At 39.8% G+C, this 11,011-nt stretch overlaps 1 protein-coding gene across 1 annotated transcript; it reads left to right on the top strand.

Moving 5' to 3' along the window:
* The first annotated feature begins 2,465 nt into the window (after nt 1–2,465).
* On the top strand, nt 2,466–9,924 carry LOC135499547 (zinc metalloproteinase nas-8-like). Its single transcript, XM_064790377.1, has 12 exons — nt 2,466–2,657; nt 3,831–3,897; nt 4,191–4,281; nt 4,553–4,680; nt 5,045–5,232; nt 5,727–5,930; nt 6,316–6,442; nt 6,929–7,066; nt 7,563–7,682; nt 8,293–8,517; nt 8,861–9,115; nt 9,381–9,924. The coding sequence occupies exons 1-12, from the start codon at nt 2,595–2,597 to the stop codon at nt 9,506–9,508; spliced, it is 1,734 nt and encodes a 577-aa protein (XP_064646447.1). The 5' UTR covers nt 2,466–2,594; the 3' UTR covers nt 9,509–9,924.
* Nucleotides 9,925–11,011: the final 1,087 nt, after the last annotated feature.

The raw sequence follows: 11,011 nt of genomic DNA, 5'->3' as shown, positions 1-11,011 counted from the left end.
AGGCGTGGGGCGGGGTGGTGTCGCAAAAACTCGAGTTAACCCGTCTCCGTTCAGATAACCGGCGTCGATAAAGACGGGTGCACATGTAGATGATAAGGAAACCATGTATCTTACCAGAATCTGAGTCTGAGTTAACCAGGCAGATATACGCTAATACGACCACGAATATCACAGTCTTCATTCCCTGCAATAGTAAGCAAGCTGCCGTAATGTTTGAAAAAAACGTCTCCATTAGCTAGCGAGGCATCGCTCACGCAGCCAACAGACCTGGCTGTTTTTGCGGTTAGAATTCTGGCTATTCTTAATCTCACCTCGTGAAGGACCGTGGAAGGAGTATCGCAGCCTCTAACAGCCGTCCAAGAAGAGATTCTGAGTACTGGTGATTAAAATGGACATCAAAACACAATACGGTACGAGCGTTTTTCACAAAATACGAAAATGTTGTTTAGATGATATACATGTAGGTGAGGTGCTCATCTAAATAGCCATTTTATCACGCTGCCGGTAACGTATTTGGGTGATTATAATCTCCCGCTCCCAACCAACTGCGCAAGAGGGAAATTTCATATACTAATGACCGCTAAAGCGTGGTTTAGTTCAGCCGCAGCGGCGAAAATGCGAGTCAACGCTCTTGTAATATAAGTCCTAACCACAGGTTCAATCGCTTTAATGGGAATATGTTTCGAAAGGTTGGTCTGTTTCTGTCTGTTAAGGAGTCAGGGTTGAGTCTGAAGTCTGAAGTCATTTGTTCAAGATTATGACATCCGGTGTTTAAGAATACGATACTGAAGATTTACTCACCATTTCGATATTACCGACAGTCCAGGAATGACAAATGAAATATGAATCAGACGAAGATCATTCACAACGTGTCATTAAAGTCTGGTGCAAATAATCAGAAATTTGTTCTGAAGGAATCATTGATAGCCGTTAGTTATGCTGCATATCATTCACGATGGACAGGCATTTTTGAGAGATTGTCATCACCGGATTGTGGGCAACACCAAGCATTTAAATGCTGATCTTGAAAAAAGATAACAAAAAGAACAATGTATCGCATAAAAATGGAACTATACATTCTTTAACATTGATTGCATCGATCTGAGAGAGATGGTTCACGACTACAGTGAATACTATACAACTACATTGCATACACTATCTGTTGCCATGCGACTTTGAGGAAAAAAACAGTGACATATGCTTTATTGCATAATACAGTGCTCTTTAATAGCTATGCAAGGCATAAGTTCTAAAGATTCCTTCGAATAGGTTTAGTTTTGTTACTCACGAAAGCGTAATATTTGTGCCGGCAGGAATTCACATTTTGACACGTACAAATTTGTTGATAAGGAAATCAACTAAAATAAGAACAGGCAATACACAACACGTCGAAAATCAATGTAAATCGATTAACTCTGGCCGAACAACAGATTAAATCAACTTTACATCCCAATTTGTGGATATTTACATAATGCAGAATTAAATTATCGAATAAACATGAATTCATCGTACTTAGTGACTTTTGTCGTTTGATATTGCCCTGCACTGCTAGTTAAAATTCGTGTGGAGCGAATTTTAGAACAGGCGTAATCAGACTATCGCTTAACTTTTCTATTTTTACTATTTATATGGTGGCCCAATTTGAGACGACGACGGAGATATTATACATCACATTCTAGCGAGTTCATGGATGTTGGTAGTCAAAGCACAGGCCTAAAATTTTGGCACCGTGATGAAGAAAAGAAGCCAAAAATAAAGATTAAAAACCAGGCTTTGCATACTGGAATTTAGAAAAGAGACAGATTTTCAGGAATATCCTAATGATAAAACGACAAACGACACGTTAACCGTGGCAGGCAATAGCGTGAATCGTTGGCCTACATGTCTGTCGTGTTGCGATCACCAACCAAGGCAGCTGGCCTACTACATTTGCATGACCTGTCAACCACAGTGTCTTAATCTCTTAACCAATCATCATCCACTTTCTTAATGTCTTATCAACTTATTGTATGTACTTTATATATTACTCTTATGTTGTTTTACAATAAAGAGTTAGATAGAATATCAAGCCTTCAGCATCTATGTCTTTGCATGTATCTTATACTACAACCCACGTGATAAAAGGGCTTGGACACCCCTTTCCTGATTACCAATGTAGAAGTGAAGTTCCCCGTCTTGCTTGACACTACGTGCCGCTATAAATAGATAAATGCTCATTTGATGACTCTAAAATCTAAGATATATATTCCCTCTTATGGTCACAGTTACATGATTTTAGTAATCCATCCTCCACAATGGAAAACCCAATATTTTTAGCTTCTGCACTCATCGACGGCACTCATCTTTCATAGAAGTTTCTTGCACTTCCCGTCACTCACACTTATCTCCAATTATAGGAACCAGGTCATCACTAGGACTATAAAAGAGGACATTGATTTCTGTTAGTCAATATTGTCAACCTAATTACGAAACATACTGAAGAGGAATCCGCCGTAAACAAGCGTATTCATTAGATTTCACATTGCCTGATATAAGTTTGAACTGTTGAGGGGAGAGATACACAGATTTGGGAACGATTTAGGAATTTACGGAGAATGGCTGCGACACGTTATTTATTTTTCGCCTTTGTTTGTTTGATACTGTTTGGTTACAGTCAGGTAAGCTTATCCTCGTTAATTTTTTAAAGTTAAAAAACGTTCGATATTTTCATCCTACACACACAACGAGCAAGTTCACCTTTTGCTTTTCACTTTTAAAATGAATACAAGCAAAAGATCGTCACCGTTATTACCACAAAACTGTAAGGCCGATATCGCCAAGACAGTGGAGTTTTTTACCCAAAACGGATTTACTCTTTTGCCAAATTATCTAACTTTACTCCTCCCGAACATTCTGAACATTCTTAACATGATGTGCATAATACAATGTATATGTTTTGTGCTGAAATGGAAAAACTTAGTATATTTTTCCTGTTACTTGTCATGCTGACTCACAATATCCGTAGTTCGGTGAAGTGACCCGATAGCCCAGACAGTCTGAATGAACTAATTAAAAAACGGCGATACTATACTTCGTCGCTTTATCGACTTGGACCAAGAAATATAAAGTCATGTCTTGTTGTATCGGTTGTCACCCGAAACACCGCTAGGATGGAGCTTAGTGGGGGGGGGGGGGGGGGGGGGGCTTCGTCCAATCTGATGTATTAACTTATAGTCAGAAACTTGATACGATAATGACAACAACGCGGCCAAAACATGTGATAGTTTATGCATCTGACAATGAAAACATTGGTAAATTGCAACTAGGGTAATAAAGAACACATTTCGTCTCTCGGATTACGACGGAAGTGGCGCTTTGATGAATACGGCTCATGCCTGGAACTTCAATTGACACGTTCTGAATATGAATTTTCTACAATGACGTTATTGTACTGATATACAAATACAAAACAAATGTACTATGAATGCGGAGTTTTAGTGATTTTGCATAAACTGCACAACGGCAGTGTTTCTTTCTTTTTACCTCAGCCATAGGATAATCGAATGAAGACGAACGGTGGGAGCTTTTTAAAGGTTATATGCTGTTCGTTTTCATTGGAACAACAATACACTACATTTTTGTTAGAATACCGGACAAGCCGGATGTCGCCACTGAACTGATTACAAAGTACAATGTACTTTATTCGAATTAGACTATTCATTATCAATTCTCGTTATTCCGGCCACTCTTCGAGAGTTCTCCGTCAGTCAAGATCAGATAACTTACAGTTCATAAGCACGATACGTACATGCGAATTAGTTATAAGAGGTAAATAACTTCCGTTTTTACAGGAAAATGTAGACGATGACATTCGCGGTTTACCAATGGACCAACTTATACAAAATGCAGCACAAAGTAGTAAGTCAGACACAAAAATATGATATTTCCTTCGACCTATGTGACGTCATATATAACGCAATTCAGGCGGTGATTCATAACTAAAGATGGTTGCTCAGGACGTTGACCATGGGCAATTATTTTCAATTCGATATAAACAAGTTAGCGCTTTAAGCACGCTTACTGTATTGGTCGCAGTCTATATTCAAAACAGACACAAAGCTACGTAGTTCTATAAATGTGCACTTGCTGTTCACAAAAAAGATCTAGTTCACACTGGTTGATATTTATTTCTACCCTTATTGCGCTTTCAGGTCAAACCATGGACTATGCACAACCAGATGACACCATCCTAGTAGAACTCGACATGAAGTACAGAAAGGCTGACTGGGAACAAATACAAAGGTACGGTATAGGGGGCGTGCAACCTCATCACGGCAGAAGTGGTAATTTACGACATCAAAAATTATGTAATTTACCCCCGTGACGCAGTTAACAAGGACGATCAGTCAGCGTGCACCAGGCACTAATAAAAATGACTTTGCATCGATGAATACTGGGGGGGGGGGGGGGGATTCAAGCGCTATTCTCAAAACCCTGTTCAGAATTCAAAAACAATCAGCCCTGTTTTCCTTCTTTTTGACCATACAACTATAGGTGAAAATAATCTTTCCAGATATCGTTTAGATCAGCGCTTTGCAAGTGACGATGATCGCTCCCGACTCCGCCGATACAAGCGAAAGGCTGTCCGCAATAAGAGATGGGCAAATAATGAAATTCCGTACGCCATCTCAAATATATTCTGTAAGTACAAATTTGGCAACGGCATGGAAAACCTCGATATATTATACTGAATGTTTAGACAGAAAAAAAACAACAAATATAACAGCATTGTTTCATCTCCGACAAAGTTAGTCTAATTGTAGTACAACTTTGTAACTACGACTTGGAGTTATTTCGATCATTTCGTTATGCCCATAAGACTTATCGTCATGTTAGGAACAAACCGGGCCCAGAGGTTAAGTTAAGTAACAATTTATGACTAGGTCCCTGAAAGTAGTGTGCTAAATGGCCAGGCTTAATAGATATCGCGTGGCAAAAACCTTCAGGAATATTGTGAATTAAGTAAGAATCTACCGTAAAGTACTTTTGAATAATTCGTTTCCAGCATCAGATGACCTAGCCACTGTCATGGCGTCTATGAGCGAATACCATAAACACACATGTCTACGATTCCGTCAAGCTACATCACGGGACACTCACAAGATCGTCATACAAAATGGCGGCGGCTGTTCGTCATACGTCGGTAATGTTGGTGGAACTCAAGGAGTATATTTGGCACCAGCGTGCAGAAAGGTAAAAGGCTTGAAAAACTATTCAAATCATTTAACTCTCCATACATTTCCTTCGAAATTGAATTAGATTCTGATAAATGATGGACTTAACAGTATGAAAAGAAGACGGTCTCAAATTACTAGTACGTCGACACATTTCCGGGAATCATATCAGATTTTTACTGTAACTATGTTCGTTCAAGATCATCGGAAAAGGAAGGGGCCACTTCGCATATGACATTTGCGGAAGGACATTCAGCCTCAGCTGGAAGGCGGTTTAAAAACTATTCGTGAATATCAGTGAAATGAAATGTATATTAAACCGTTAACGATCGCAATCTCCAACCTTTGGTTTCTCTTGCATTCTCGTCATTACTCAACATTATAGCATGACTTCGTTTCCAAGGGAGTACACAGCCCGTTACCCCAATTCACCATAGTATTGTTCTTAGATGAAACTAACCACACACAGAAAATGAATCAAATTTATCTCTAAAATTCATTTTCTAATTTCAGAAAGGCGTGATTATTCATGAACTTGGACACGCAATTGGGTTCCAACACGAACAAACCCGACCCGACCGTAATAACTACGTCACCGTGGTCGAAGAGAACATCCCTGAGCGTTACAGAAGGAATTTCCAACGTTTTGGCGATGAAGTTGTTGACAGTTTGAATGTGGAGTATGATTATAACAGTGTGATGCATTATGGAGGGAGGGTACGTGTCTACTAGCGGATATTTTGTGTTTATCAAATTCATGAGATGTATGCCAGCATGAAGGGTATCCATTTGGGGTTTAATTAATGAAACAGCCTCAATCTCAACAATACACTCGAAGACAGTCCATTCCAAGAGGAAAACACATTTGAAACGTAGGTGATTTCCAGAAACCCAGAAAAATCCAGTTTAAAAAACATCGTCTTATCTCACTTTTAGACGTGCAGACAATACACGAACACCAAGAAAGTGACTTGAATTGATTATCAAATCTCCCTTGCATTGGTCAGACTTTTTGTGCCGTACGGTGCCGACCACTTATGACATGGGCAATGGCGGTATCATTTCACAGCCCTCACTAATCGTCTTTTCCAACTCTTTTTAGACATTCTCCAACAATGGTAAAGAGACTATCATAACTAGGGACCCCAAGTACCAGAACGTGATTGGGCAAAGGATGGGCCTGAGCTTCCGCGATATAAAGCTGGCTAACCTGATGTACTCGTGTAACTGTAAGTATCATTCAAGGGTTCCTTTCAAGCCACATAATGACGATTTTAGGTGCAAAACGCCCAATATGCCTTTTTTTTCCTGATCAGACAACACACAGCGGCACCAAACATGGCAGGCTAAATATTGCGGAATATCATGACTTGGGAGACCGAAAACTAAGGAGTCTGTATCTCAGCTAAATTTTTCCAAAATTGCCTCTAAGCTCCTGTTTCTTGAGTATGAAACCCCCTAATTTCTGTTCCTTTAATAGCTTCCTCCGATGATTCGGGTATTCCCCATCAATGCACAAATTTTGTATTTTATAAACAGTAAGCGGGATATAACGTATCATTGTGAGAATGGATGCGGCGAGTTGAATGTTGTATCAATTTCGGTCTCAGCCTTGATCCGCATGGCCATGAAATAGCTTGGACAGGTCAACCAATAATCATTTGACCAATAATCATTTGACATTTATATTCTACATGTATACTTTTGATTTGCAGCCCATTGTCCCACAAAGATAAAATGTCCTGGCGAAGGATTCCAAGGCAAGAACTGTAAATGTTGGTGTCCTGGGACTGTTGAAAATCCTGTTAAGTCATGCAGCGAAGCAGGTAGAAGCATACCAATAGCTAAAGCAGGTGATTATTTTCTCACGTCCCACTTTTTGATACTCCTTATCGTTCTCTTAACCGTGGTGTGACGCACAGAACCTCCAATTACTGCCTTTACAAACAAAATATAGATTAAACTGCTTTCAGGTGGTGAGATGCTGTCATTCTGAGTAACATTGCCATTTAGACGTGGAACGGGCGGCTTATAACTGAAGGCTAATTTTCTTCCCTTTTGCTGTTACATACTGAATGCCTAATAACTTCATAATTCAGTTCCTTTGTTCCTCGATCTGGTGACCCTGTACAGTGGAGCTCGTAAAATTTTCCAGGATTTTCTAATTTAGGAAGATCACGGATATATCACGGGTATTTTAGATTTTCACGGAGAATCAAGAAGAATCACAAAATAATGTGCCCTTTCCTAGATGTTTTGAGGTTACCATCCTGTGCATGTATTCTGTCCATGCAAAAGCATTTCAAGTTGGTGTATACAATACTGATTTTAACATTTTCTTTCTAACAGACTGTAAAGACAACCACGAGGGCTGTGCGTACTACAAAGGCCAAGGGTTCTGCCGCACAGGTAGTCCTTATATATCGTCAATGAAGATCTATTGCCAGAAAACCTGTGGGTTTTGTGAAGGTAGGCAATGTTTCAGATGATAAAATCGTAATGAAACCTATTGCAAGTTTTTTTTCCTGTTTCTTGCTTGATATTCTTAAATTTGTCGTTTCCCGGCATTTAATTGAAGCGTTTCCTTTATTCTGTGTTTTCTTTTATCGCAAAAATATTAATTCGATTTAAGCAGATTTATATTGCACTTGGTAGGCGAGCAAGTAAATTAATGCTTGTACGAATGTTCTCACTGGCATTGCGATAAACCCTGCTGACAAAGTCATCACCAATTATTCATCATAATTACTTTTTTAACGACTGTGAAATGATGCCACCTACATGTTCTCCGTATATTCATAATCAGGCCAAGCTAGCAAATTATCAATCCTGCCGTTAATCGAAACTCGCCAAAATTCACCCTTATCAGGACTATACTTCTGCATAACAATGAATCTGTGTCATCTTGAGGATGATATAACAATAAACAAAACCCATCACAACTGAGAATGTACAACGGAAAAGATAAACAACAACAACCTTAGTTTACTTTCCAAAATAATTCTCACGATATCAAACAAATTCTGCATATCGGTTGCAATACGCATTTTGTGTAATGGAGTTATATTTTGTTTTGCAGACGCAGATGTCGAAAAGAATTGCCGTCTTCCTCACATTGAGAACAGCCGAATCAGAAAGCAACTAACATTCATCAAGGACTTATGGGCCGAGTTTCAACCCGGAGACGAGATTGATATAGGTTGTGGACAAGGTTACACAAGATGGGGTGAGAGGTATCTTAAGTGTAGAAGTGATGGAACTTGGGACTCGACGACACCTGTGTGCGCGCCAATCATGGCTTTTAGTAAGTAAACACCAAGGTGACTGTACATTTTTGCTTTTGTGAAGCGTGTCTGCAGGGACCAGCTATAGCTTGAAAATGGTTTGATCGATTTTAGTATAGAAGTTGAGCCAACCTTATCCAGTCGAGATGGGGCCCGGTGCAATCGTCCTCCCTCTGGGTCTATAAATTCATCAAACGTCTTTTTTATCATTCAATTATTCTGTAAATATCTTTGCACATATACCATGCAATATTATTATCTAAAAGTCACATTTTTGGGATGAAAAGGAGCTTTGAAATCCGATTCATAAATGACTAAAAGTTGCATTATTTTGAGTCATTTCAAAAATGTACTCTTTTCCAGGGAGCTGTGCCCTTCCTCTCATAGAAAACGGACGCTACGCAGACATCACCGCAGAAGCCCAGGACAGTGACTATGGGGACTACGGTGACTATACGTACGGGGATGACAACGGTCTCGCTTCTGATGAGATACGAGAGGTCCCAGTTGGAGGTCGCTTGAAAGTTGAATGTGACGCAGGCTTCAGGGTTAGCGGGTATGCAACTGTAGTGTGCAAAGACGATGGGCAGCTGACGAAACCTCCACTCTGTATAGATGGTAAACACGCTTTTATTTGCACTTTATGAAACTTAAACATAAATCTCAATGATTCAAAGTCTTAGACAGACTCTCGGTAGAACAAATAAAAATGTCAACGATCAAGTGCCTTAGACGGACTCTCGGCAAATAAACTAAACATAGGCGCAGCCCCAACCGTGGCCTCATGCTACAAACGCCCACGACAGGATTGGGAGAAGAAGATGCTCATTGTAAAAAATCACTGTCAGTTCCTTTGGAATTATCGTTAATTTAATTTTTGCAGATAATCCATGCAAGGATCGTAACACAAACTGCGGCGGATGGGCGCGGCACGGCCAGTGCAGGGTCAATCCGGGCTACATGCTTGAGTACTGCAAGAAGTCTTGTAACAGTTGCAGAAAGACGGGCTAAGGTCGATAATGGAATCTTTCATCAATGGCGAACATTTGATTTTTGATATCATACCGAATCAGGTGAAATATTGGGCCGGGGGCTATCAACAGTATGGGTGTACCCCCCCCCCCCCCCCCGCCCTCAATCATAAATGAAGCGGACAGTATTAAGTGTAAATTACACATTGCTAAGGCATCATGGATTAGGTTATTTCATACTGATATCGCGATATTGCGTGGTTTGTTGTTTAGTTTTGTTTCGAAATATCTTTTGTCGCTAAGAGAGAAACTTAATATCAATCAACCACCATTCTACAGGGTGTATATGGGAATGCATTTAATCATTTTGTCTGTGTCATGATTAAATGAAACATTACTACTGTTGTAAACTTGTACATAACATAATTCACGATATAAATAAATTCATTCGATGTATTTCTCTGTTGATGTTTCTATCTGTTGGCCTTGGGACCTCGTCAAAATGATTTGACAGAGAGTGCGACACTGACTTTAAGCCCATTTCGTTACTGTTTCCCTTACCCCGCAGTTAAAAGAAAGTAGATGTAGAGTGTCCACATTATTGTTCAATTGTAGAAAGATTAACGAAACAGGACAGAGAAGAGTCAAGAATAAGAAAGTGTCTCTAGAATACTAGTTATTATATTTATTCTAGTACCTGTCCCATTTCGACAGGTAACAATTGTACTAGTACATGTAAAGAGGCGTGATGCATCAAAATATACTCAGTCACTACGTACTGTATGACACAGATTGCTTCTACCTGAGTTATAGAGTTCATTGCTCAAAAAATGTAGGTTTCGCATTGGCCTAAATCAAGTTATGGTCAATGCTGCAAAAGTCTCAGCGAAAAGATAAAATACTAATACCAGCACCACAAACACAGATATAATCTAAATTGCTAGAATAGAACAAAATTCTAAGCAATGCGCGCGTGTATCAGAATTTGAATTGAAGAAATACTTTTGGTGATACTTGGGATAGAAACATTAAAGATGAACAACATATATTTTTCGCGATACAAAGTTTTGCAGAAAATCTAAGTTACACACGAAATCCGCGAAAAGAAAATGCTCGCGAGGATTTTGAGTTGCATGCTAGAACACAACAACTCAGATTGATCTTTCTATGGGACAAATTCTGAAGCAGATACATCCCCACGTTGAGGACCCTCTGGTGCTTTCCAACCATCGCTCTCTGGCTCACCTTTACCATCATCACTCTCATCACCCTTCTCAGTATCACTTCCGTCCCCACTTCCACTTCCACTAACACCTTCAGTTTCACCACCACTGCCAGTACTTATAGTGGTGCTAACGGCATTTTCATCGCCAATTTCACCAACTGTGCTACAGTTGAGCCATTTCCACTTTTTCTCTTTCGTATCAAAGTGCCAGTGTGGTTCAACATCACATTTCGTAACTTCAGTGGTGCTACTGGCACTGGCACTGGCACTGGCAGCAGTGCTACTTTGAGCATCAGTTGTGGTTGAGCTACTTGCAGG

The sequence above is a fragment of the Lineus longissimus genome, chromosome 15 (genome assembly GCF_910592395.1).
Source record: "Lineus longissimus chromosome 15, tnLinLong1.2, whole genome shotgun sequence".
Classification (NCBI taxonomy): domain Eukaryota; kingdom Metazoa; phylum Nemertea; class Pilidiophora; order Heteronemertea; family Lineidae; genus Lineus; species Lineus longissimus.
Note: the sequence above shows the minus strand (reverse complement) of the source record. Positions and strands in the feature narration are given on the sequence as shown.

Excerpts from the sequence above, each read along its gene's own strand:
- LOC135499547 (XM_064790377.1), top strand. The coding sequence starts at position 2,595 with ATGGCTGCGACACGTTATTTATTTTTCGCCTTTGTTTGTTTGATACTG. Across the intron at positions 4,282-4,552 it reads GACTGGGAACAAATACAAAG|ATATCGTTTAGATCAGCGCT; the intron begins GTACGGTATAGG and ends TAATCTTTCCAG. Across the intron at positions 6,443-6,928 it reads CCTGATGTACTCGTGTAACT|CCCATTGTCCCACAAAGATA; the intron begins GTAAGTATCATT and ends TTTGATTTGCAG.